The sequence below is a fragment of the Calypte anna genome, chromosome 5 (genome assembly GCF_003957555.1).
Source record: "Calypte anna isolate BGI_N300 chromosome 5, bCalAnn1_v1.p, whole genome shotgun sequence".
Lineage (NCBI taxonomy): Eukaryota > Metazoa > Chordata > Aves > Apodiformes > Trochilidae > Calypte > Calypte anna.
This window is the reverse complement of record NC_044250.1, coordinates 11,320,116-11,344,575: the sequence shown is the minus strand read 5'-3', so window position 1 is coordinate 11,344,575 and position 24,460 is coordinate 11,320,116. Positions and strand designations below refer to the sequence as shown.

At 36.1% G+C, this 24,460-nt stretch overlaps 1 protein-coding gene across 3 annotated transcripts in view; it reads left to right on the top strand.

Moving 5' to 3' along the window:
* Nucleotides 1-24,417, top strand: part of PIK3C2A (phosphatidylinositol-4-phosphate 3-kinase catalytic subunit type 2 alpha) — a 57,264-nt gene extending 32,847 nt beyond the window's left edge. For all 3 annotated transcript variants that reach the window (XM_030451487.1, XM_030451488.1, XM_030451486.1), the window contains 28 exons: nucleotides 162-273; nucleotides 847-926; nucleotides 1,031-1,094; nucleotides 3,451-3,594; nucleotides 4,427-4,469; nucleotides 4,557-4,770; nucleotides 4,858-4,980; nucleotides 6,466-6,633; nucleotides 7,943-8,036; nucleotides 8,787-8,929; nucleotides 9,540-9,728; nucleotides 10,200-10,293; nucleotides 10,561-10,655; nucleotides 10,959-11,139; nucleotides 11,721-11,825; nucleotides 12,872-12,964; nucleotides 13,295-13,424; nucleotides 14,856-14,992; nucleotides 15,660-15,829; nucleotides 17,291-17,447; nucleotides 17,853-17,962; nucleotides 18,714-18,921; nucleotides 19,885-20,009; nucleotides 20,381-20,498; nucleotides 20,595-20,676; nucleotides 21,125-21,234; nucleotides 21,332-21,457; nucleotides 22,025-24,417. In XM_030451487.1, coding sequence (XP_030307347.1) covers nucleotides 162-273; nucleotides 847-926; nucleotides 1,031-1,094; nucleotides 3,451-3,594; nucleotides 4,427-4,469; nucleotides 4,557-4,770; nucleotides 4,858-4,980; nucleotides 6,466-6,633; nucleotides 7,943-8,036; nucleotides 8,787-8,929; nucleotides 9,540-9,728; nucleotides 10,200-10,293; nucleotides 10,561-10,655; nucleotides 10,959-11,139; nucleotides 11,721-11,825; nucleotides 12,872-12,964; nucleotides 13,295-13,424; nucleotides 14,856-14,992; nucleotides 15,660-15,829; nucleotides 17,291-17,447; nucleotides 17,853-17,962; nucleotides 18,714-18,921; nucleotides 19,885-20,009; nucleotides 20,381-20,498; nucleotides 20,595-20,676; nucleotides 21,125-21,234; nucleotides 21,332-21,457; nucleotides 22,025-22,207 — 3,598 coding nt within the window. In that variant the 3' untranslated portion in view covers nucleotides 22,208-24,417. The remainder of the gene's footprint in view (nucleotides 1-161; nucleotides 274-846; nucleotides 927-1,030; nucleotides 1,095-3,450; nucleotides 3,595-4,426; nucleotides 4,470-4,556; nucleotides 4,771-4,857; nucleotides 4,981-6,465; nucleotides 6,634-7,942; nucleotides 8,037-8,786; nucleotides 8,930-9,539; nucleotides 9,729-10,199; nucleotides 10,294-10,560; nucleotides 10,656-10,958; nucleotides 11,140-11,720; nucleotides 11,826-12,871; nucleotides 12,965-13,294; nucleotides 13,425-14,855; nucleotides 14,993-15,659; nucleotides 15,830-17,290; nucleotides 17,448-17,852; nucleotides 17,963-18,713; nucleotides 18,922-19,884; nucleotides 20,010-20,380; nucleotides 20,499-20,594; nucleotides 20,677-21,124; nucleotides 21,235-21,331; nucleotides 21,458-22,024) is intronic.
* Nucleotides 24,418-24,460: the final 43 nt, after the last annotated feature.

Here is a 24,460-nt window from a genome sequence, read left to right as displayed (position 1 = left end):
GTACTAAAACTTCTGCAAAAGTAAAAATCAGATCAAGGAGTATGGTGTGGAGCTTGATTCACCATTCCCTTATTCTGAGCCAACAGGTGACCTTTAATATTCCATGTGAGTTTTTTAAAGTGCTGCATACTTTTGGTGTAACTGTAGCTTTTGTCTAACAGTAAGCACTGTGTAGGAAGCCATGAATATATTCAGAACTGTCGGAAGTGGGATACAGAAATCAAACTCCAGCTCTTGACCCACAGCATGATATGCAGAGATCTGGCACGGACAGTAAGTATCAATCTTCAGGAGACTGGGAGTTTGCATCAGAGTTGATGAATCTGACTTGATCTGTGTGATCAGCAAGCTAGTATGTCTTCTTGGGGTTAGGAATTGTATGCTCTTATTAAGAGGAAATTAAATACTTACTAAATTTTTTGCAAGGTAGTTTATATAAACATAGATAATCTCTCTTGCTAGACCACATACTATAGCTGGAAAAAGTATACAAGCACTTGGACTAAATTTGAGTCCTGGAAGAGAAGCAGCAGCTTTCAGAGTTAAATAAAAATTGAGAACAGTTTTTTATTTTAGTTATATATGTATCATGCTGTCAAAGAGGAAAGGAGGAATATCTGCTATCTTCATAGTAAGTCACTCAGTTGCTGTTTCTTTCCTCTTCCTCCTGTCCCAGTGTATACACATTTCATAGGCTATTAATTAGCTATCTTTTCAAAGGGGAAAATAAATTACTATATCTCTATCCCCTCCTACTCTACACGTATTGGTAATGAAACTTCTAAAATTTTATTTTGAATTATGGAAAGGAGACAACTGGACTTAATATCTGATATTTTCTTGCAGGAAGATGATGACAGAACACCCATACATCTAACCAAACACCTCTGTAAAGTAGAAAAGCCTTTCAGAGAACCTATTATAAGGTAATGTTATGTGTTTGTTTTAGTAATCGGGCCCATCACTGAATTTCTGACCAAGGATCTGTTTTGCTCTTGCACTTGTATTCAATAACTACTATTTCTTGCAGGCCTTCTGTTGAAGAGCTTCTTGATCTGTATCATAAGCAAGTTAACATAGCTCTTAAAAATGAGGTAAGGGTATCTTAAATTATTTCTGAACGAAAAGTTAACATGAGGGAGTTTACTAATGAGGTGGTTGGAAAAAGACTTGCAAGTCTTTGTGATGAAATGGAGATCTGAACAAGCTGTCAAATGTGAATTTGGGATCATGGACTTTTAGATTGCTTTAGCTTTTCTTGAAAACTAATTATTATCTAAATGTCACAACTAGAAATATATTTTCTAAGTCCTGAGTCGCAAAATAACCTGTCTGAAAAGGAGATTAATTTAGAGAAACAGGGAAAAGGTCTGAATCCTGGCTATGTCAATTGTTCCAATACATGAGTGGTGTGTTGATAATGGATAGAATTCTAGACAAAAGTGAGCAGTAATAGTTGTGTACAGTGGGAGTTAGAACTGAAGCATGTTTGGAACATAGACACAGTGTAATAACATCTTATTCTGCACTATTGGATTAATTTAAAATATGTTGTCAAAAAACCTGTCTGTTTCAGTGTATGATACATAACTTAAAACAGCTTGCATGTGGAGCAATTTGGAGTAATTTCCCAAGTACAAAAACTAGCTGAAGATAACCATCAGGAGTGAAAATAAGCTGCTCCTGTTAGAAGTGACTAATGTAACTTGGAGACTTAGATCCTTAAGCATGACTAGTTCTGTTTCTTTAACAGTTTTTATAAGAACAGTCTTGAAATTAATGACTTAATTACAACAGTTTTTGTTTCCACTATATTTTTTTTTCCTCTCCAGGAATGCAGGTTTGAACAAACTCATGTCCACTATTTAAATATTCCCTTAATGTTATTTAATTCCCTTGATAGTGATTCACCATGTTCTCAAGGGTAGTTTTGAACACAATCTTTTTTGTAGAAGAGTGAGATGTTAATACTGCTCCTTGATATCATAGAATCATAGATGTGGTGGTGTTTTTGTTGCTTTGCTCTTGCAGCTGCTTAAGCTTGCTTCTTTAACTGTGATTTCACAAGCTGAGGTGAAGAATGCAAAACATCTCAACTCAGGCTTATGTGCTACTCTTCTGCAGCCTTTTTGAGGATGGGAGGTGTAGCTTGCAGGTGATGATGGTTATGTCCAAACATCTGAATTTGCTGCATTTGAAATACTTCTTACTTCCTGAAGTGAATTCCTGTACATACTCAGTAGCTGAAGCTTGCTAATCAAAATGAAAGAGGGTAAAGTAATCCATAAATAGTTTATAGCCTTTGTTTTCATGTAGATGCACAGTTTGTTACCTATTGTCTTTTTATTGAAATTAATTTGAGAGCCTGTAAGAAAAATAACAGTACCAAAACAGCTGTTATCTTCCAAATGTTAGGTTTGAAGGCATAAAGGTTTACATTGTCTTCTGATTTCTGAGGTTAATTTCTTACCAGGAGAAAGTTACTTGTTGTCAAGTAACTCCCAGTAGCAAAACTTTTTTATTCAAGTGGCTTCTTTGCTATCTGTTTGAAGGACGATCATGAGAATGTCTGGGAGGGTGGCCATTGGGAATCCGTTTACATCTTACCTAATCCCTCTTAGTTTTATCTAAGAATCATAAGTGATTCTTAAAGAAATCTATGTATTAAGCTTTTAAACAATAAAACATTATTTTGGAGCAAATTTTCATTTTCATTTGTTCTTTTAAAGTCGGATGAAAACTTGGTTTGTTAAAAAACAAGCAACCTAGCATTATTGAGCTTTAAATCAAGTGGCTTTTATTGTAGAAGAGAAGGAGGAAGGGAATTTTAGTAGCATCTCAGATTTGTCTTAGGCAGCTTATGAGCATTTTCACTACCTGATAAGAAGCTGATCCATTCCTTCCAAAAGAGATTCCTGTTAAGCACACAATCCTCCTTCCTTTACTTCTTCAGGATGACAATTTGAAATGGCTTCATCTGAAAGAACCATTTAAATTAAATAATATGTAAGGCAAAAGTTGCAACCAACCTTTTCTAAAAATAGATTAAGTGAAGTAAAAAAAAGATGAAGTTCCATTATGGAAGCTATACTGTAGTGTAAATGTAACTTGAGTCTATATAGTTAAGAAGGCTGAAATTGAAACATGGCTTATTTAGCATTCCTGCCTCACAGTGAGTGAGTATCATTGGGAAAAAAAATTGTTGTAGCCCTCCTAATGCTTCCTGGACAACATTGGAGAATCTGTACTACTGCTGTTTTTTGAATTAATAACTGAGCTATAAGGAAGTTCCTGATGCTGAGGTTTTTACTTAATCAAATTGTTATGCTGCAATGTAGAGATTTCCATCTGATGAAATTTTCTTGGCTATTCATTCTAAAAAAAATAATTAAAGCAATACTTGTTTTCACAGTTGAGATCAGATCATTATGTTCTTTCCTACTTACTTAGACCCAGCATAAGGCTGTAGATCATGTAATTAAGACTGTCAGAAAAATCTGTTCTACGTTGGACTGTGTAGAGACTCCTGCAATTACAGAATCGGTGAAGAAGCTGAGGAGGGCTGTTAATCTTCCAAGGACTAAAAATGCAGAGGTAAACTTTCTCACTATCAGTTTCATCTTGAGGTATGCTTTTTAACACTAAATACCATTTCATAATCTTTGGTATTTGCAAACACCAGCAACAGTTCACTCAGGGTGACATATTTGGTTTTTATTTTACCTGATATTGTCTGTTTATTTTAACTTCTGTTTGTTGTTAATGCATTTATCACTTGCTCTGGAATCCTTTGCTGTTCTAAATAGTTTTATGTTTTAAACCTGATTTTGGGATGAAGTTTCCTGGTTTTGTAACCACAGACTTGTGTCACTGGATGCTACTAAATCTGCCCAAGGGGAAGTTTCAGCTAGCTCGTGCCCTCTAAATGCAATGCATTTATGCTTAAAGGAGGGAGCTCACATTATGTATTTTCTGTGCAGTGTTTATGTGAATAGCAGTTCATGCTCTTTCATTCCTTAGCATATGGACAAAAATGTAAAACTCAAATAGCACAAATTTTGATGTTTAAACTGCCTTATAATTAACAGTTTGCTTGAGCAGAATTGGTCTCAAGCCATGACTGTAAAAAACAGTCATTAAATGGAGCAGTGTGCCAATAAAAAAGCTAAATAGTTTTGCAGTGCTGTTTCTGTTGTCCTGCTGCTTCATTAGAGTGGTAATTCATGTGCTGTTCTGCTGACTTCCAAGTTCAACAGTTCAGTGACAGATTTGTTATACTAGCAGATGTATTGCAAAATGCTTGGGCTAAATAGTATTTAGTTGTCACAAGAATTAAAATTCTTTTAAGGAAATGCAAAAGTTGTATTTATTAAGTTTTCTTAATATAGTGTATCAAATATTTCTTCAATGTTTGCTGATATTTAAGGTGTCCTTAAAATGTGGTGATGACACAAGCAAGAGCTCATCTGGTGAGTAAAGTTCTTCAATTTTATTTAAAAACTACTTTCAAGTGGCTGTTTTAGGAAGATATGAATTAAAGATAAATTTTAATTCAGGTTCACTTCAGCCTGAAAGCCCTCTGAAAGTGACTATAGACCAGCTAACAAAAGCTGTTGAGGCTCTTCTGCAACTCCACATCAATTCATGTAGCAGTTCTGCAGCAATTTCTCCAGAAGACAATAGAAGTGTTAAGGAAGCATGGACTGCCACAGAACATCTACAGTTCACAGTGTTTGCTGTGCATGGGATTTCTACTGGTTGGGTATCAAAGTGAGTAATTTATAAATTATAAAATTAATCATAATTAATCATTTTATAGATTTTTTTTTTACTATTTACTTTTTCTTCCTTGTGCAGTTATGAAAAATACTACTTGATTTGTTCTCTGACCCATAATGGACGAGATCTATTTAAGCCTGTTCAGTCCAAGAAGGTTGGCACATACAAGAATTTCTTCTACTTGATTAAATGGGATGAACTGTAAGTGTCTTCAGTCTATTAAAACTCACTAAAATATTTTGAATTGAATAGTAGCTACCTAGGTAGCTGCTGAATTCAAGAAACTCTTCCTTCTGATTTCATTTTGAAGTGTTGAAAGAACAATGTGTGAGACTTTCTGACCAAAATCAGAACTCTGTTTTCCAAGTGGTACAACACTACTGATTTTAAAACTGGGATGGGAAGTGCTGGAGAAGTGCCTGTGCTAATGTATTTGTAGGATACAATTATGAAGAGTTGGAAAGATCATAACATTCTTGGTAGTGTAAACAGCTTTTGCTGTTTAGAGAAAGATGAATAAAGCTTGGTTATGAACTGTGCTCAGGTTATGTAAATAGGGGGAGGAAAAGCAACTCACTCTTACTAACATTAATGGTAAATAATTTTTTCTTACAAATATATTGTAACAACCTTGTACTTGTATTTAAACAACTAATTTAAGGTAATTTATCTAAAGAGAGGTGATGCATAAGTGCTTAAGAATGTCTATAGCAATGAGAATGTCTGGTTTGAGATATTAAAATTCAGTTTCTCTTTATGAGGCAGGGGAATAGGGTAAAGAGGAAGAAGGAAAGGCAGCAGAAAAGAAATAAGGAAAGGATGGTGTGTGATAACTTAGGAGAAAATGCTTTGCTTTATCTTTGCTTTATCTTTTCCACTTAATAATTATCAGGCAGGCAGCCTGCTATAACTGGAGCTCCTGGTAAGCTCCACGTTGCCCTATATCTATTTTTCTGACTTTTTAAAGGTTAGAGATAGACCCTGAGGAATACCCTGGAAGTCTACAGTGACAATTTTTTTCAGATCAGGAAACCAGAAAATGATCTGGTTCTAGAATACCTGTCTTCAGAGAGTGCTTCAACTACTTCATTTTACCCAAAGAAGGAATTGTCAGATCTTTTGTTAGTGAGTGAAAGATGTGTCAAGTTTCCTTGATATAGTTGTAGTGTTTTATAGAGTAACTGGCTTAGCAATATACTGTGATAACTTGTAGAATTATTTTTGAGTGTTGCAGATCATCAAGCTTAAAATATTTTGAGCAATAAAAATCAGTGTAAACAAAAATCTGAGTTTGAATTGCTCATTCTGGTAGTTTTTAATACCTTTATTTGTATGGGAATCTATTGCCAGCTGGCTCTAAATCTGAGAGATTAGGAGGTGGCTGACATGGAATTGTGTGTGTCCTCAAAGCAAGTAGGGTGGGAAGACTGGTTATGCTGGGCAGTGTGGTTCTGTGTAAGCAATGTGATTTAACAGACAAAAATTAAAAAGGGTTGTTCCAAATCTGGCTACAGGGCAGAAGTGTAATTTAGCAGGGTTTGCAAACTATTAGTACAGGAGATAAAGTGAAGTGAAATATAATTGTGTGGAAATGTAACACTTTCTTCAGTGTTAATTACCTTTTTGAAAGCAAGAGACATCAACAGGTTATGTAACTTACTAACAACTGTCTGTCCTATTTTACAGAATAATTTTCCCCATCCAGATTTCACAGCTGCCTTTGGAATCAATCTTATGTCTGACTTTGTTTGGAATCTTAAATCAAAGTAGTGGGAATTCTCCTGACTCAAATAAGCAGAGAAAGAGCCCAGAAATTTTGGGTCAGGTTTCTCTGCCTCTTTTTGATTTTAGGCGGTAGGTATTGAAAGTATGGGTAAGATTATCAATATTATTTAATCTATCTAAAGCTTACTTAATTCTCTTAGCAGTTTGAAATTGCTGCCCCCTGTCCTATTGCTACATTCCACTGTGAAAAGTCCATCTCCACCTTTCTCTTCTCCAGGCTGAATAACCCCAAGTTCTCTTTGTAGGAGAGGTGCTCCAGCCCTCTGATCATCTCTGTGGCCCTCCACTGGACTCATTTCAGTAGCTCCATGTCTCTGGGGTGCTCCAGAACAGGACACAGTACTGCAGATGGGGTCCCATGAGAGTGGAGTAGAGGGGGAGAATTGCCTCCCTTGACCTGCTGATCATGGTTTTTTTCTTCATGCTGCCCAGTAGTTATTTTGGAGAGATTTTTTTGTATTTTCTTTTTGTTCAGAGCACTACAATAGATTGTGTTGTCTGAGAGTTTACTGAATGGCCTGCCTGTGCCATCTGCAGAGATGCTAGTGGTCTAATCCACTGGCAGGCTACAAAAATTAAATCCAGACCTAGGTAATTAAAGTTACTAGCCAAATATTCCAGTTAAAGTTGACAATAGCATCAACAGCAGGCAGGAGCTAAAACTTGTAGCTAAGTAAAATAGGAAGATTAGAAGGTCACATATATGCTCTGGGGGAATCTATAGCCAAGTTAAAATCCCTTCAGATTTGTGTGGAGTGGCTTGAAATATCTTTTTTAACTTGTGGATAAGACAGAAGCCTGTGACAAGTATATTAAACTGCAGAACTGTTAAAAAGAGCCAGCTGTTCAGTTATGCTTCAGTGGTATGATTTAGTAATTACTTCCATCATAAGATCCTATTTAATCAATATTTAATATAACAGATTGTTTTTTAAAATACATATAAACCTTAAAACATATTTCAAAATATAGTAAAGGCTTAGGCTTGAAGTAGTCTTTTAAAGCTGTATTTTTATTTTTAAAAAACAATAGAAGTTTTTTGTGCCTAACATTCAACACTTAACTGATTTATGAAGTATCCTGAGTTGTGTCTTGCTACAATTAGAAATGTAGTAATATTGAAAATAAACTGGCTAGTACAGTTTGATTTCCTGTGTTCTTTTCTGAACATCAATGTAAAATAAAAATCAAAAGATAAATTCTTATTTCTTTAGCAGGATCGCATACTCAGTTTTAGCTCTCCTCCTACACCACACTAATATTTCAGAGTTCTTTCCTTGTAGTAAGCACTGGTCTTCTCCAACCAGCATATTAATAACTAATATCTTGAAGTAAATAGATCATGACACTAATACCTGTGCACTTTTTTTTTTCTCAGATTGTTAGCTTGTGGGACAAAGCTTTTGCAGCTCTGGACCTCATCACATCCACATCATGCATCAGGGGTGACCAGTAAGAAAATAGTACTGCAGGTTATACATAATTTTGTTTTTATCTAACTATGTTTTGTTTGAAAATTGTGACTTGTAACTCTTCTGTGAGTGGTGATAAATAATTTCATGTTTTGGAGACACTGTCAATATTACGAAGTCATGCTTGAAAGTCAGTGTAGAATAATGGTTATTATTATTGCCTGAAGGGCAAAGAAAGGAGAGCTGCTGGAAGTGTATGCAAGTCAATTACTGAATCACTTCATGTAAGAGAAATTGGAGATGCCTTGGTAGAACACTCTGTCAGTACTTGGAGAGAATGTTGTGGAAAAGCAGTCTGTAGAAATGTATGCAGAGGTGGGAGTGATACAAACAACAGCAATTTTGTTTTTTTTCCAGAACATAAGCACTTCTCATTCTAAGTTCAGAGAAATTTGTCTCTGAAGAGAAGGCACATTTTTGGGCATGTCCTGGCAGTCCCAACGTGGGTCAGAGTTGGTGGTGAGGTTGGGACTAAATTTTGTGATTAGTCTCTGTTCTGAACATTCACTTCCCTCCTGAAGAGTTCTCTAAGAGTTCTCTACTGGTTTGTGCAACAAACAGCAGTCATATGTTTAAAGGCCACAATTATATAGAATTGAGATGGAAAAAAATATTCAGGAAACAGTGAAAACTGTTACACATGGAGAAATAAAATGTTATGCTTAAACACTGAAGGTTGCTGAAAGGGGAAGCTTTCTGTGTGGTTCTCAAAGATGTGCAGCATCTTCCTTTTGTTTTTTTTTTTTTTAGATTGACTTTCCATCGCATGCTTTTGATATTGAATATAAAATTCCTCAGCCTGCAAAGACTACTGTGCATCATTCCATAGAAACACTAGAAAAACCAAAGAGAGAACGTCTCCTTGCCATCCTCTCCAAGGATAACACTATTGGGTATCTTTATGTCTTTCTAGCTACGGTCTCTTTGTATGTTACAATTTGTGGCCAGGGTGTGGAATGCTTATTTATTCTTAGGTTTCTTAAATTTGGTTTTAGTATATTTTGAAGAGCTGTGGAGACTTAAACAAGAGATTGAATTAAACTTTCCAAGTAATGGTATTGACTTTACTGAATTTACTGGTGCTTTCTGTGGCCAGTATCAATTAAGAGTCTCCTCTTAACAGATTGCTACCCTTATGACTGCCTTATACCTATTTCTGTTTGGCAATTCTTCAGCCACAGGGAGCAGTGGCAGTTTCAGCAGTGATTGTTCATATGCCACAAAAGCCTTCCTGCACCAAACTAAAGTTAAGGTTTTGCCTTGTTTTGGATTATACTAAAACTTACTTTTGTGCTGCCCAAATTGTAACATAGAACAAATTTTCCACAGTGTTTGAAGCTTTGTTTTTCTACTTGTTTTGACTTTTGTGGAGGAAGTAGCTCTATTAATTTGATTCTGGGTTTTGTGTTAAATTATTTGTATATATAGAATGGCCAGTACATTGAAGTTATTCAGGTGATGGTCTGTAATGTGTGTTACAAATTTCAATGCTTTTGTTTTCAGGCTATCAAAAGAAGACAAGGAATTTTTGTGGGAGAAGAGACATTATTGCCATGGTCACACTAGTAGCCTACCAAAAATATTGGCTAGTGCCCCTCACTGGGACTGGGCAAGTCTTCCAGAAATATACTCCTTACTTCAGCAGTGGCCTCCTTTGTCACCCTTAGCTGCACTGGAACTACTTGATTCAAAGTAAGCAAAACAATGTAAATAAGTTCTGTCTGTCTGTTGTGCATTAAATGGCTTTTCTTCAAAAGAAGATTCTAAATGGCATTCTCATGGAAAATATTTCTGAGTTTCATGTAGTAAAAGCTAAATTTTCTTAAAATTTTGAAGAGCATGTGCTTACTTTATTCATGTAGCCTTAACCAAGTCATGTAGTGAAAGAATAGCAATAGTGCTTAGGATTCTGAAATCCAGTTTGTGACAGGAGACCAAGCTGTACACCCAGGTTATGAAGACTGAAGTTTTGAGAGATGAGTATGCTTGTTCTAAACACTTATGTGTTTGCATTTTATGTAATGAAGTGCCTCAACATTTTAGGTCCTTTATTGAACTATTAAGGATTGTAAATTGATTTTTCTTTATCTATCTGATCTCAAAAAAGAAAAAAATCTTATGTGAACAGAATAAACTTATTGGGGATTTGTGGTGACTTTCTAGATTTGCTGATCAGGAAGTGCGGAATACAGCTGTGAACTGGATAGAGACATTAAGTGATGATGAGTTAACAGATTTCCTTCCTCAATTTGTGCAGGTAAGACTTTCTGCCTGCACTGAAACTGGAATTTGTTTTGGTCTTCAAAACCCAAAGGAATTGCTGATTACTAGCAGTGGAAGTGGAATTGCATGACTCTATACTTAATGACTTTAATGCATAGCGTGGAAAACTATTTGAGTAAACAATCACTCTTACCTGTTCCTATGGGTTTGTGATGATTCTGTCTGTGCATTAGTCATAAAATCCCAGTCTTCATCTAAAATCAAGTTTAGACATGATTTATTTTATTTTATTTGTGTTTAGGCATTGAAATATGAAACCTACCTTGACAGTGCTCTTGTCAAATTTCTTTTGGCTCGGGCACTGGGAAGCATTCGAATAGCACACTACCTATATTGGTAAGATGTTCTTTGTTCTATTGTTCACTTAAGGTTTAATAAAAAATTAATATTTATAGGACTTAATATCATAGTTCATAGAAATTAGTATTATTAATGGAGAGTATTCAAAGTTTAAATCTTGTTATTTCATGCAAAAACACACAGTGCCTCTATGAGACACACGTCTGTCCTTTTATATCCTATATGTCAGTGACTTTGGATATATATAGTATTGATAAATTAAAAACTTTTCTGTATCTTAGTAGTGCATTGTTAGCAGTATTTTCTTTAAGAAAATTTAACTTAAATCCTTCATTTCAGGCTTCTTAAGGATACCCTGTATGATACAAAGTTTGGTGTAAGATATGAGCAAATTCTTGGAGCATTTCTTTCAGTCTGTGGCAAAAGGCTGAGGGAAGAGCTTGAGAAGCAGACCAGACTGGTGCAGCTTTTTGGAATGGTAGCAGAAAAAGTAAAACAAACAAGTGGTTCTGCTCGGCAGGTATGTATATATTTTTAATATCCTTGGGGATACCCTCAAACAGTCTACTGAATTGCCTTTTTATTGCAAGTTCAATAAAATAAATATAATAGGAAATCTATTGCTTTTGCATTTTAACAAGGTAATGCCTTCATGAAGTTGATGTTCTTGTGTCCAATTTGTTGTCATTCGAAACATAAGATTGTGTGAGGAGATGAGGTAAGAAGGTAGGATGGTTTCTGTGTACAATGAACTGGAATTGTATTTAAACCTATTACTGCTGAAGAATTATCCCACTGTGCAAAAGTATACAGTATCTGTTTATCTGCTAATAACAGGAACTTAGTTTGATAGAGTGGGATGCTATCATTTAGTTCAGCCAAAAAACCCCCAAAAAACAATGCACTAACTTCTGTGATATTAGTGTTGTACTGCTAGACTGAGGTATTTTTAGTAGCTGAAACTGCAGTTATACTTTGTAGCATTCCTTTGACACTGAAGAGATAAAATACTGACTTCAGGATAACTGTCAATAATTTTTCTGTGTATGGTCCAATTAAAAAAATGCCATCTGATTATCTGACTTTTTTTTTTGTCTGCAGGTTGCCTTGCAGAATGGTATGGAACGTGTGCAGTTATTTTTCTTGAAGAATAAATGTCGTTTGCCTCTCAATCCCAGTCTTGTGGCAAAAGAGCTGAATATCAAGGTACTTCTCATTCAGAGTTCCAAAACCTTTTGTGAAAAACTACATACAGGCAAAGGTTTTACAAACAGAATCTGTTGAGGTGTTTGAAAGCTCTTTAGAGTTCTTTACACTAGGGGAGGAGGGTTTTAATTAGAAAATCTAAGAGAACAAGGCAGTGTAATAAGATGAGCAAAGATAAAATTTATAGAAATACTGGTGGAAAACCAATTAAGGTACTTGTATTAAAAATATGAGTACCTGTAATAACTCCATATTTCTTCAGATTGTGTTTGAGACAAATAATCCTGATTATAGTAAAGCAGGACACATTTCAAAGTTCGTTGAAGTCCTGTTTGCTCTAGTAATTGAAAGAGAAAATTGAGCAAGGCTAAAAAGCTCAAACAATAAGTAGATACTGTGAAAAAGGTGAAACTACCTGTTACTGCTTGTGTCCAAGAGATGCACTGAATCCAGGGAAACAAAAAGTAGCTTTATTTTATTGTGAAGATTCAGCAAGTAATAAAGTAGGGCAAGCAGGTGAATTATTTTTCCAGAACTCTGTGAGGTTTGGTAATATCTGCTTAACCACAGTCTTGATTCTATGATCATGGATGACTGAGGACCTAAAGGTCTGTGGACATGGGATTTAATCCTGTATAGACATAGAGACAATTCATCTTGCTTTGCTCCTCTACTGTAACTACTGAATCATGAGAATGTCCTTGAAAGCAGATAAATGAGAAAGTACTCTGAAATGTGCAAATATCCATAATATTTTTTAATAAAAGTCCTCTAGGTTTGAAAAATAAAAAAGCTGCTGATAAAATATTAATGCATGTTTTATTCACTCTTCTCTTCAAAATGTATGAAACATCACTGTGTAGCATTATTGGCTTTTGTACAAGTATTCAACAAGTAACAGCCAAAGGGCTCTTTATTCAAAGGAAGCATGTATTTGCCACAGTTGCAGTGTTCTAAGTCTGAATAGGCACATTGTGCATCAAACCTGCTTGTTATCAGAATGTCTTGTAGCCCTTTTTCAGTATTAACACTAAATCTACTTGCAGGCATGTTCATTCTTCAGCTCCAATGCAGTACCACTGAAAGTTGCCCTGATAAATGCAGACCCTCTGGGAGAAGAAATCAATGTGATGTTTAAGGTAGGCTTTACATGTATATTGGAGAAAAAAAGTTGAACAATAAACCCTATTTCATTGATAGCAATTAATTTTAGTGTAGACCAGTAAGCATCATAATTTTGTGTGATTGCTCTTTATTTCTAGAACCCAAGAGGTTGTAAAATGTAAAAGTAGGTCTCTGCTGCATGTGAAATCTGTAAATGTAGCCAATTTCTCTTTTTAAGTATGTGGCTGTAAGGAAGAATGTAGCATAAATGTATCACATCCTAGAAATGTAAAGCAAAATCAGTGAAGTTTCATTATGCTGAAAGCCTATTATGTCTCTACGTAAACTTTATTTTCCTTTTTAAGGTTGGAGAGGATCTGAGACAGGATATGTTGGCTTTACAAATGATTAAGATTATGGATAAGATCTGGCTGCAGGAGGGACTGGATCTACGGATGGTTATCTTCAAGTGTCTTTCAACTGGAAAAGACCGAGGTGCAAAACCAAATGCTGCCTGTAAACTTTACTCCCCCACTTCAATTTCTTGTCACACAGATAATGAAAAGTTTCTGTGCAGAGGCAGGCCCAAGAAACAGTGGAAAGCCAGAGAAAAATTCTATGCAAGAAAACTCAGCATTCAAGAGTATAACAAGTTAAATTGTTCTGAAATTCTTGATGGCTGTCATGCATTTAAAAGTATTTTTTCTCTCAGGTTTCTTACATTTTCTGTTGTCAGTGAATAGTTGTGCAGACAAGGAAATATGATGGTAAGAGCTAAGGCTTCTCTTGATGCCCTTACCTGCAACACAAGAAAGTAGTGGTACCATATCAATTCTGATTCTGAAAGTTTAGTTGTGGTGATAGAAAATTTTCGAGTCAAAACCAAAATTCTGAAGTGTTTGGAATCTGCTGCAATTGAGCCAGGGAGCATCATTCATGTATGGAAACATGAAGAAAAGAAGAAAAAATTCACACATATTCCCCCAGAATTAGTGTCATGCTGGTAAAAGTTCCTTGGGAATATGAGGCTTTTAGGTTTGAAACTAGGTCACAACTTGTAAGTTAGAGTGCAAATACCATCCTGTACCTTGACATGCTTTTTGCTGCTTTTCACTGATTCTCTAGAGGTAGTAGAAACCACAAGATCTTTAAGAGGAAAACTTAATTTTTCAGTCAGATGCCAGAACAACCTGATGAAAACTTAAACACACAAAACATAGGAAATTAAAGAGAAAGCTTCTCTTTATATAAGACCTGATTTTTAGAAAAAAAATTGGCTTTTCTTCCTCCTTTGAACAATGAAACGATTGCATAGCATGTTATAGTTGTGGGGTTTTTTTGGGTTCTGCTAATATTGGTATTCCTAAAGTACCTGAAGGATTAAAGTGAAAAAGAGAAATTGTATGAGGTACAAACTTGCCTTTAGTAGATCTTGCCAAGATAGAAGCAAAATTCTGTCAATCATATAAATGTTTTTCTTATGATATATCTATACAAATATTTTTAGTAAATGGCATCTGCAAAATAAGGCCACATATAAAGCTCACTACCTTATTTCTGGAGCAACCATCTAGTTGGTTTCACCACCTGAAAGCAGTTCAGGTTATTCAATTACTTAAATGTCAGTGCATGAGAAGTGCATCAGCATCACAACATTTTGCAGTTATTGCTTATAGACCAATACTAGAAAGTAGATATTCAAAGCATAATTTATATGTGCATTCTAGCAACTCTAATTAACTGTAGTCAAGTAAGCCTAACTTGGATTGCTACATGTATTTCACTGTATGCTTTGTGATCTAATCTGCAGAAATGCCTAGTAGACTAATAGCACTATTTTTAACAATGAGAGTTTCTACTGAATAATGAAAATGCAGTTTAACTTTAGGAGATGGTTAAATGCACTTTGTTATATTTTATATAAAGGCATGGTAGAGCTTGTTCCTGCTTCAGATACGCTTAGGAAAATTCAAGTGGAATATGGAGTGACAGGTTCTTTTAAAGAGAAGCCTCTGGCAGAATGGTTGCGAAAGTATAATCCTACAGAGGAGGAGTATGAAAAGGTAACATTTTACAGTGTTCTTCTTTTTAGAAGATCTCTTAAAAGGGATAAGTACTCTCTTATGGAAGAATTAAATTCTTATTCATGATCTTCCACTGAAATTTTTGGTTATATCTTTAGGAGATTCACATTTTTTTCCTATACTTGAAAACAGAGCAGTGAAAATCCCTCAGATAACTGAAAAGGAGCCAGATTGATTCTCAGGATTCCTGTCAGGACTTTTTATTGGATATAGAAAAAACATACTCCAAATTTCAGATAGGAATGCTGGCTGCTCTTAATTGTGGTACAGGAGCATTGGCCTCATCTCGCACAAGCAGATGGGATTTTTAAAAAAAAGTGTCTTCTTTTGGCTACAGTGGTGTTTATAGCACATTGGCAAAATAACTCTTGTACCTGTGTCTGTGGTAACATGCTTATTTCTTTTTGTCCTCAACTCTTTGTTTCTCTTCCATTTATTTTAAAAAAGCAACTGTTTTTGCTGGGAAGTGTTAAATCTAAAGATTGCAGGCAAGTGGTCTGTTTGAAGAACACTTGGAAAAAAGCAAATTTTAGAGCCTGTCTTGTCTGGCTGGGATTTTACCATTGCCAAGATTGACTGTTGAATGCATGAATGCTGGTTTTGCATTGATGTTTGATCTCAATTCACTTTTTTCTCTCCCTCCCAGGCTTCAGAAAACTTCATTTACTCTTGTGCAGGATGCTGTGTAGCTACTTATGTGTTGGGAATTTGTGACCGCCACAATGATAACATAATGCTCCGAAACACAGGGCATATGTTTCACATTGACTTTGGAAAATTTTTGGGTCATGCGCAAATGTTCGGTAGCTTTAAAAGGTATTTTCTGTAGCTAAGCAATGTAGAGAATGAAGTGATTTTTAGTCTATTTTTATAAGCATTCTCATTCAAGACATTACCTTTTAAATACCTGCTATCTGCTGTTCTCATTATGAAGCCAATATCTCCCAAATTAGCAACAGGTTCCAGGGTGCATTCAAACTTAACTGTATAGAATTAATTTTGAAAAGGCTCCAGCTTCTGTTTCTGTGTTCAGAGCAACCTGAAAGGAGCCTACAAGAAAGCTGGGAGGGACTTTCCACAGTGGTGTGTAGTGATAGGACAAGGGTTAATGGTTTTAATCTGGAAGAGAGGAGATACAGGTTAGACATTAGGAAGAAATTTTTTAGTGTGGGAGTGCTGAGACTCTGGCACAGGCTGCCCAGGGAAGTTGTGGTTGCCCCCTCCCTGGAATTGTTCAGGACCAGGGGAGATGGGGCTTTCAGCAACCTGGTCTACTGCAAGGTTTCTCTGCTCATGCAGGGAGGTTGGAATTAGATGATCTTTAAAGTCCCTTCCAACCAAAACCCTTCTGTGATTCTATTTTCTGGTCTCTGGAACTGTTTTATATTGAAGCACACAGACATAGCTTTCAAATCAAATTACTGTTCTAGCTACTGGTAGATTGAAATGTCTCATAAACATAATTTAACTTCAGTGCTTCCAATCTGCATTAAATCTTAAGATTCTTGTGCTATATGCACTTGGCAGATTTCAGTAGGAATTTCTTTAGAGTGGTTATAAACGAAAAGTGTTTTATTACAGGAAAAGATTGATATTAACTTTTTTATTGATATTTGGGTATCTTGAATTACACATCTATGAGTCTTTTCCAGGAATATTTGATACTTTTTTTACTTTTTACTCTTTGATGCCTTTCCAGGAATATTCTTAGAACTGTAATGTGGTTTCATATTTTTAGCTATACTCATATAGTTCATGTATTGCATGCTTCTTAGCACAAATATTATCAATGAATGAGAAACTGAGTGCCACAACTTTTATGTCATCCAAATATCCGAGTGTGAAACAAATGAGAACAGGCTCAAAAACAGTAGTGAGTGTCACAATTACAGAAAAGAGTGAACAGCAAGTTTGTACTTAGTGCTCCTCTCTGTAGAGGAAGATAATCTATATGCAGGATGGAGAAGTTAGGTTTTAGTCAGATAATAATCCAGTATTACATTTGTTTGGCTGTTATGCCCTCCAGAAACAAGAGATGGAAGGAAGGCATTGGAAAGTAGCCTGGCCTGCAGGTGTTGCTTCAGCAGCTGGACCTGCTTTAGGTCCAGTACCATGTCAGTGTCAGCCCTAAAGCTGAACCCAACACAGTGAAATAAAATGGCATTAATGGATTATTTAATATCATTATCTCAGGGCGTGGATGGAGGGGAGGAGGAAGCACATGACAGAATGAATCTGCCTTATAATTAACTGGGGAATTTTGTGCTTTTTGAACAGGGATCGAGCACCTTTTGTTCTAACATCAGATATGGCTTATGTCATCAATGGGGGGGAAAAACCCACTATTCGCTTCCAGCTCTTCGTGGATCTCTGCTGTCAAGCTTACAATTTGATAAGAAAACATGCAAACCTCTTCCTTAACCTACTTTCATTGGTAATGATTTTATTAAATTCATTTGAAGCTTGGTAGATTTCTTGTGTTGGATTGTATTAAGTGCTATGCTTCTTATTCTGCAGAAATTCTTAATGCACTCTTTCAAAATCAGAAACTTCAGGAGTACTCCTTAGGAAGGTTGTATTAGGATTTTTCCTAGAAGCTTTTTTAATACCTACCTGTTAAAACTAGGAAGAGACTATAAATCTGCAAAGTGTTTTAACTGCTATTAATTCAGCAGAATTGAAGGGACTAATTGCTGATTATAAGTAATCAAAGGCTATTGCTCTTAGCATTTAGCAAGTTAGTGCAGCTTCAAATGAATGTGATGGGCTAAGAGTTTTAATCATTTCAATGCAAAATTATCTTTTTTTTTTCTCACATTAAAACTATAAATTCCTGCAGATGCTTTCTTCAGGGTTACCAGAACTAAGTGGGGTTCAGGATTTGAAGTATGTCCAGGATGCTCTCCAGCCCCAAACAACAGATGCTGAAGCTACCATTTTCTTTACAAGGTACTGAATCAGTGAAAACTACAATACCTACCAGCATCAGTCTCCTAATGGAAGCTTTTTGCCATGAAAAAATGTACTAAGGATGTTTGCAAACATGTCTGTAGAAGTTGTACATTCATAAAATTCCAGTTAACCAGTGAACTACGTAAATAAGATCAGATCATATGAGATTAATGCATGTGCTAAAATACCTTGCCATTAAGAGTAACTTTGTGGGAAAAAATTTGTGTGAAGTACTGAGAACATCTTATTTTTCTTGGCTGTTTGAGGCTTTCATTTTGAACACAAATTAAATTGCTTAACAGCAGTATGTATGATGACAGCCTTGTAATGCATGTGAAGAAGTTCTCTGTCCCTCAACTGTTTTTGCACACTGGAGAGAGAGGAGTAATGCTCCAGTTTAGCAAGTAGGTGCATGTGTGTACAGTGGAACTGAGTTATTGCTGTGTGTTACAAAATATGCTATTGTACATAATTTTAAGTATATGGGGGAAACTGCAGTAATATTCATCTAACTTTTTTAGCAATACTGGAAAGACATCACTTCTTGAGTAGCAATCTATTCCACAGTTTGATTACTGAATCTTGTATTAAATGCTGGTATGATGCTACTTATGTAGCCCATTGATCACTTTAAAAGCTATTTCTCTGTCAGTAAAAAAAAATATTTTTCTTAGGCTTAAGTCTGATTTCAATGACTATTTTGCATTCTGATGTTTCCTAGTATTTGACTTTACTTTTCCTTTTCTAGATTGATTGAATCCAGCCTGGGAAGTGTTGCCACAAAATTCAATTTCTTCATTCACAATCTGGCTCAGCTGCGTTTCTCAGGTCTACCTTCTAATGATGAACCCATCCTGTCATTTTCTGCTAAAACATACTCTCTTAAACAAGATGGCAGAATCAAGCAGGTGTCTGTGTTTACATACCAGAAGAGATATAACCCAGAGAAACATTATGTAAGTATGTACAATCTGTTTCCATACAGTGAAGGTGCTGTGCATTTTTTCCAACATGATACATTTTTCTCTCTTGCAATAATTCAGTAGCTGATCAAGGGGAAGCTGTTCTTGTTTAGCCTTAAGCAGCTAGCTTTTAGGTAGACAACCAGGTTCCCTTTATGGACAGAAATTTAGTAAAAACACCTATAGATATGTGTATAGATATGTAAATACATGTATATTCATTCAGTTGGGCTCCAGTGTCAGGTCTAGGATGAGCTGTAGTGTTTTCTGAAGTCTGAGTGCATTGATTATAATGGGAGCCTAGAAACTCACACCATTGCTGACACCTAGCACTAAGCCCCACTGTGTATGACATAAAAGAAATACAAAATCCAGACCTGAAATCTAACTGGGAATGTTCCTGCTTGTTTTCTGGAGAAGAACAGAGCTGTATTGGCTCTAGCTGAGTTAGCATTCTTCATAGCAGTCTGTGCAGTGCTGGTTTTGGATATTTAACTACACCTGGGTTGGTAACACTCTAGGTATGGCTGTTGCTAAACCACTGCTGTGCAGTCTCAGGACTTGCAGTTTTTCTTCTCTTTGCCCCTGTTCCACCTGCATTGAGTGGGCAAAGAATTGGGAGGGAATACAGCTGACCCAAACTGGCCAAAGAGGTGCCCCACAGTACCTGTCATGTTCAGCAATAAAAACAGGGGGTAGTCTCAGCTACCTTTATCTTCCTGTCATCTTGTGTATCTGCTTTATGGGAAGATCATGTGATGCTACTTTGCATTACAGTAGGGCTGTTTATAATTCTGACTGAACTATAACATGCAAACACTGTTATTGAGACAGGTATGCAGGAGAAGGACTACCATAGCAGAAAAATTTAATTGTTAGGAAAATCATATTGTTAAGTCAGTGCTCTGATATTTTTACTACTTTTGTCTCTGTGGGGTTTTTTTGTGTTTTGGGCAGGTCTATGTAGTGAGAGTTTTGAGAGAAGGGCAAGTTGAGCCAACGTTTGTCTTCCGAACATTTGATGAGTTCCAGGAGCTCCACAACAAACTTGGCATACTCTTTCCTCTTTGGAAGTTACCAGGGTATGTTCCTAACTCATTTATCATTATTATATCAGAAGCAAAAAAACTGCTCCCCGCTGAGTGGAGGATGAAATATCTTGAAATGGAGGAAGCAAAACACCTGAGGGGCAAACTTGACCTCAAACTTGTCAATCAAAGAAGAAAACTGCTGCCTTGGTGTCTTTAGCATAGGTGTCATATCACCTAAAGCAATTGCCTGTAAATGTTTCCTTGCCTTTCTATCTTGTCATTACCTACTGGTGTGCTATGTTTTCACTCATGATTGACATAAAAAATGGATGTCAGCACTTCAGGATGGAAATAACAATGAAATCTAACTACTTCCTTCAGAGAAATTAAGTGAAACGCTTAAATCTTGTTTTCCCATGTAGCTTTCCTAACAAAATGGTTCTGGGAAGAACACACATAAAAGATGTAGCAGCTAAAAGAAAAGTGGAGCTCAACAGCTACATACAGAACCTGATGAACAGTTCTTCAGAGGTGGCAGAAGTGAGTTCAAATAACTCCAACAGATCCAATGCAAGTTCTCATATTGGGGTGCTTCTTAAGACTTGAACTAATGTGTAATGTTTCTTCCAAATGCAGTGTGATCTTGTTTATACTTTCTTCCATCCATTACTTCGTGATGACAAAGTGGAAGGAATAGATGGAATAGCCAGACCTACAGGTAGGTAGTGTTTTCAGGGGGGTGTTTATAAATTGGATGACTGTGGTATGGCACCATTACAATGTGATAATTTTTTTTTTAGGTCTTTTATAACTAACTGTTGTTTACCCTCATTAAAAATTTTGGACCACTGTTTTTCTAATGATGCCTGCATACAGTTTCAGGGAAATAAAATCTTACCAAGAACTGCAACAGTATTTGTGATTGCTTGGCTTGCTTATGGCTTCACTAAATTATTCAAATTTTTACTCTAAACTGACAAGTTGGTTTCTTACAAGCGAGTGCCAAAACCTGTAAAATCTGTGGCATTGTCCTCTTTTTAGAGAACCAGAAATAAAATCAGAACTTGAACTTGATCTAAGGCTTGTATTTTTCACCATATAAAATTAATGTAGTACTGGTGAAAATGTGCCAATATTACAGGTGAAATAATAGTATATTTTTACAGAGGCAAGTCCATCAAGTCCTACCTCAGGCAAAGTGGGAGGAGAAGTGAAGCTATCCATATCATATAGAAATAGCACTCTATTTATCATGGTGATGCACATTAAAGACCTGGTAAGTAGAGATACTGACTTCACTGACAAAAGCAGTTTTCATTTTGTCAGTGGCCTTCTTGACTAGTTTTGTAACTTGTCTTGGTTTTGGATTGCAGGTTACAGAAGATGGTGCAGATCCAAACCCCTATGTAAAAACATACTTACTGCCAGATACTCACAAGACATCCAAACGCAAAACCAAAATCTCCAGGAAGACAAGAAATCCAACTTTCAATGAAATGGCAAGTTTAAGTTTATGTAGCAACTCCCTGTTGTTTGCTATTGTCTCTTATTCTAAGGAGTAATTAAAACAGTCTGAAAGAAATCTATAAATATATATAAATGGAAAAGGAAGTTGTTTGGAAAACTTTATGCCATCTTTAAAAAGACAAGCAAAAAAACCCAAGGAACTCGAAAACCCCAAAGCTGAGTAGGTAGATGTACTATTACAAGTAAGCAGAAATTTCTCAGACTGACTCTAATGAGTGGTGGGGAGAAGGAAAGGAATCTCAGATCTAAAGATCCCCCTACCCTGTATTCACTGCTTCATAATGTGGAGAAGATTAAATTAGGAAGTTGTGGCATGCATTCAGTATTTGTCTTGAAAACATGGGTCCTTTCAAACACTTGGCTTTGGGAGCACATAACAATGTAGGGATGTACTTGAGCCCATCCCCTGAGGAACAGACATACTAAATGGTCAGAATGTATAGTTAAGGCATCTGCCTGGGGCTAGGCAGTCAAAAGAAAGGACAGTCCATGTAACTTCACTTGGATAACCAAAACACTGTTGACTTTTTACCTTCTAGCTTGTGTACAATGGATATAGCAAGGAGACTCTGAAACAGAGAGAACTTCAGCTAAGTGTGCTCAGTGCAGAGTCATTACGTGAGAACTTTTTCTTGGGTGGAATTACACTCTCACTGAAGGATTTCAACTTGAGCAAGGAGACCATTAACTGGTACCGACTGACTGCTGCACCCCATCTGTGAACTCACCTGAGTAAGGCTAGAACAGTTGTATTGACTTGTGCTTTGTACATCTTCCTACTTGAAGATAACTTGCACAGCTTAAAGTAAGAGACTCTGCATTTCAACAGGTATGTTGGACCAATGTTCATGTAGCCTGATACAGAGGATTTCTAGAAAACCTGGTGTATGTTTGTGTGATGTTACCAAAGCATCTTTGTATAAACACTTGTGGGTAAAGGAGAAGTGGTTTTTAAACCATCTGAAAGTGAAACGAACAGTTTGGCCGTGCTGGTTGGTTAACTCATAACTTAATCATTAGGCCTCTGGATATAGTACATTTTTGCTTTTAATTCTCAGTACCTGAGTTGTGTCATCCATGGCATGATGCTGGAGAATATGCAAGAAATTACATGGTTTTAAAACTACATTCTCACTACTAACTAGACATCACAGAAGCAGCAACAGGTGAATTTTGGTGGCTTCACATGCACTTGTAGAAATGAAGATTGGAAGGCTGGAAAAATTCTTAAGTGTTGCATTTAATCCCAGATTCATGCTTCTCTAAGACTTATAGGAGTGAGTGCCAATCATGGAAGTTGTAAATAACGGTGCCTTATAATTCAAATGCTTCTCTTTTACCTCATTTCTGGTATTTGAATATGTATACCTGTTAACTTCCAGCCCCTTAAAAAGGGGCAAAGTTTTCTTGTATCTGATAACTTGCAGGTCCTACTCAGAGTCTTTTCCTGAGGTGTGTTATTTACAAGAACATCACTTACACTGATCTTCATAGTGCAACTTAGATAACTTTTTTCTATTATTTTACCCATGATCTCCAGAAAATCAATGTGGTACCCTAGAAAATTCTCAGTGTTTTGAAACATCTTAATTGCTGGAACTTTTAAATAGCACAATGATTATATGTGGATCTGATTTGAACACTAAATACAAAGTGGCATTTGCACCTAAATTACCTGTACCTCCAGGTAAAGTATGGCCTCCTGTTTAAAAAGCACAACTGCTGAATGAGTTGTAGGTCAGACATGAGTGACATTAACACAGGCACAGCTTTCATAGCAGAGCTTGATCACTTTTTTTTTTTTAACAGTTCACAGCAACATTGTTTCTCACTCCCAGTAAGAATTGGTTTCACTAAAAATACTTAATTCCAAGGAACATTAGATTTGAACTGTATTGTGACAGTGGGGTACAGATGTGACTTACTGCTAGTAAGAGTGGTTCCTAATCAGATGTTTCTGTGCTACAGGTGTAGCCTTTTTATTTGCCTTACCCACTGTTTCCCATGATCATGTCTAAGCAAAGCTTTGGAGTTGCACACTTTTCTTTGGTAGTAAATCTTGAAGCAAGACAGATTATCACCACTAACTATGATTTAGAATGAAATTTTCAAGTAAAATACCCACCTATGAACAAAGACACAATAAAGGCAAAGACTTGGGTATACCCAACACTAAAACCTATTTCATAACCTATTTTTCTTTCCCCTGCTACTGACCAATCTCCCTTCAATACAGAAGAGGGAAGTAAACTTGAATCTCTTGGTGCCTAAAATATTCACGGTCCAATTTCATAGAAATTATTACAATTAAAAAGCTAAGAATATCTTGAATGTTAGAAACTGGGTTGATACTAATGGGCGCTAACAAATCCCAGTTTTATTAGGCAACCTCTGCATATTTTTAATTTAGTATATAGCCTGTAAATAACCTATGTAACTAACTAGCTATATTTCCTGCTCACTTGATGCTTTTGAGACTCCATTCCATCATTAGAATCACAAGTCACTTCAACACAGGAAAGTAGACTACTGTTTTTGTGAAACGTTCCATAGTGAAATAAAATGAAAGCAATATGTACTGCCTTTTCTGCAGTTTGCTATTAAAGCACAGTGTCTTACAGCACAAAATACAAATAAACTGAAATAATTTAAAAAATTATTTGCAGTTTTAACAGTTGTCTGGACTCTGGAAAAAAATTGTATAGTACTGTATTATTATTAACACTTGTCCTGACTTCTGATTTAATCTTATTCATAGCTCATTTTGTGCCTTTTTCTTCCTTTTCAAGAGTCACTGGCTGAAGCTTTTTTATGGTCATGGTTTTTATTTTGTTTGTGGGGTTTGGCCTTGGCCTCTCCTTACATGTAGAGGAACAGCTTCAAGCTTGCATCTCTTTGCACTACTCTCAAGTAAGAAAAAAAAAATTAAAACAAAAGTTGTTGCAATAAGACTTTATTTACATACAGAAAAGATG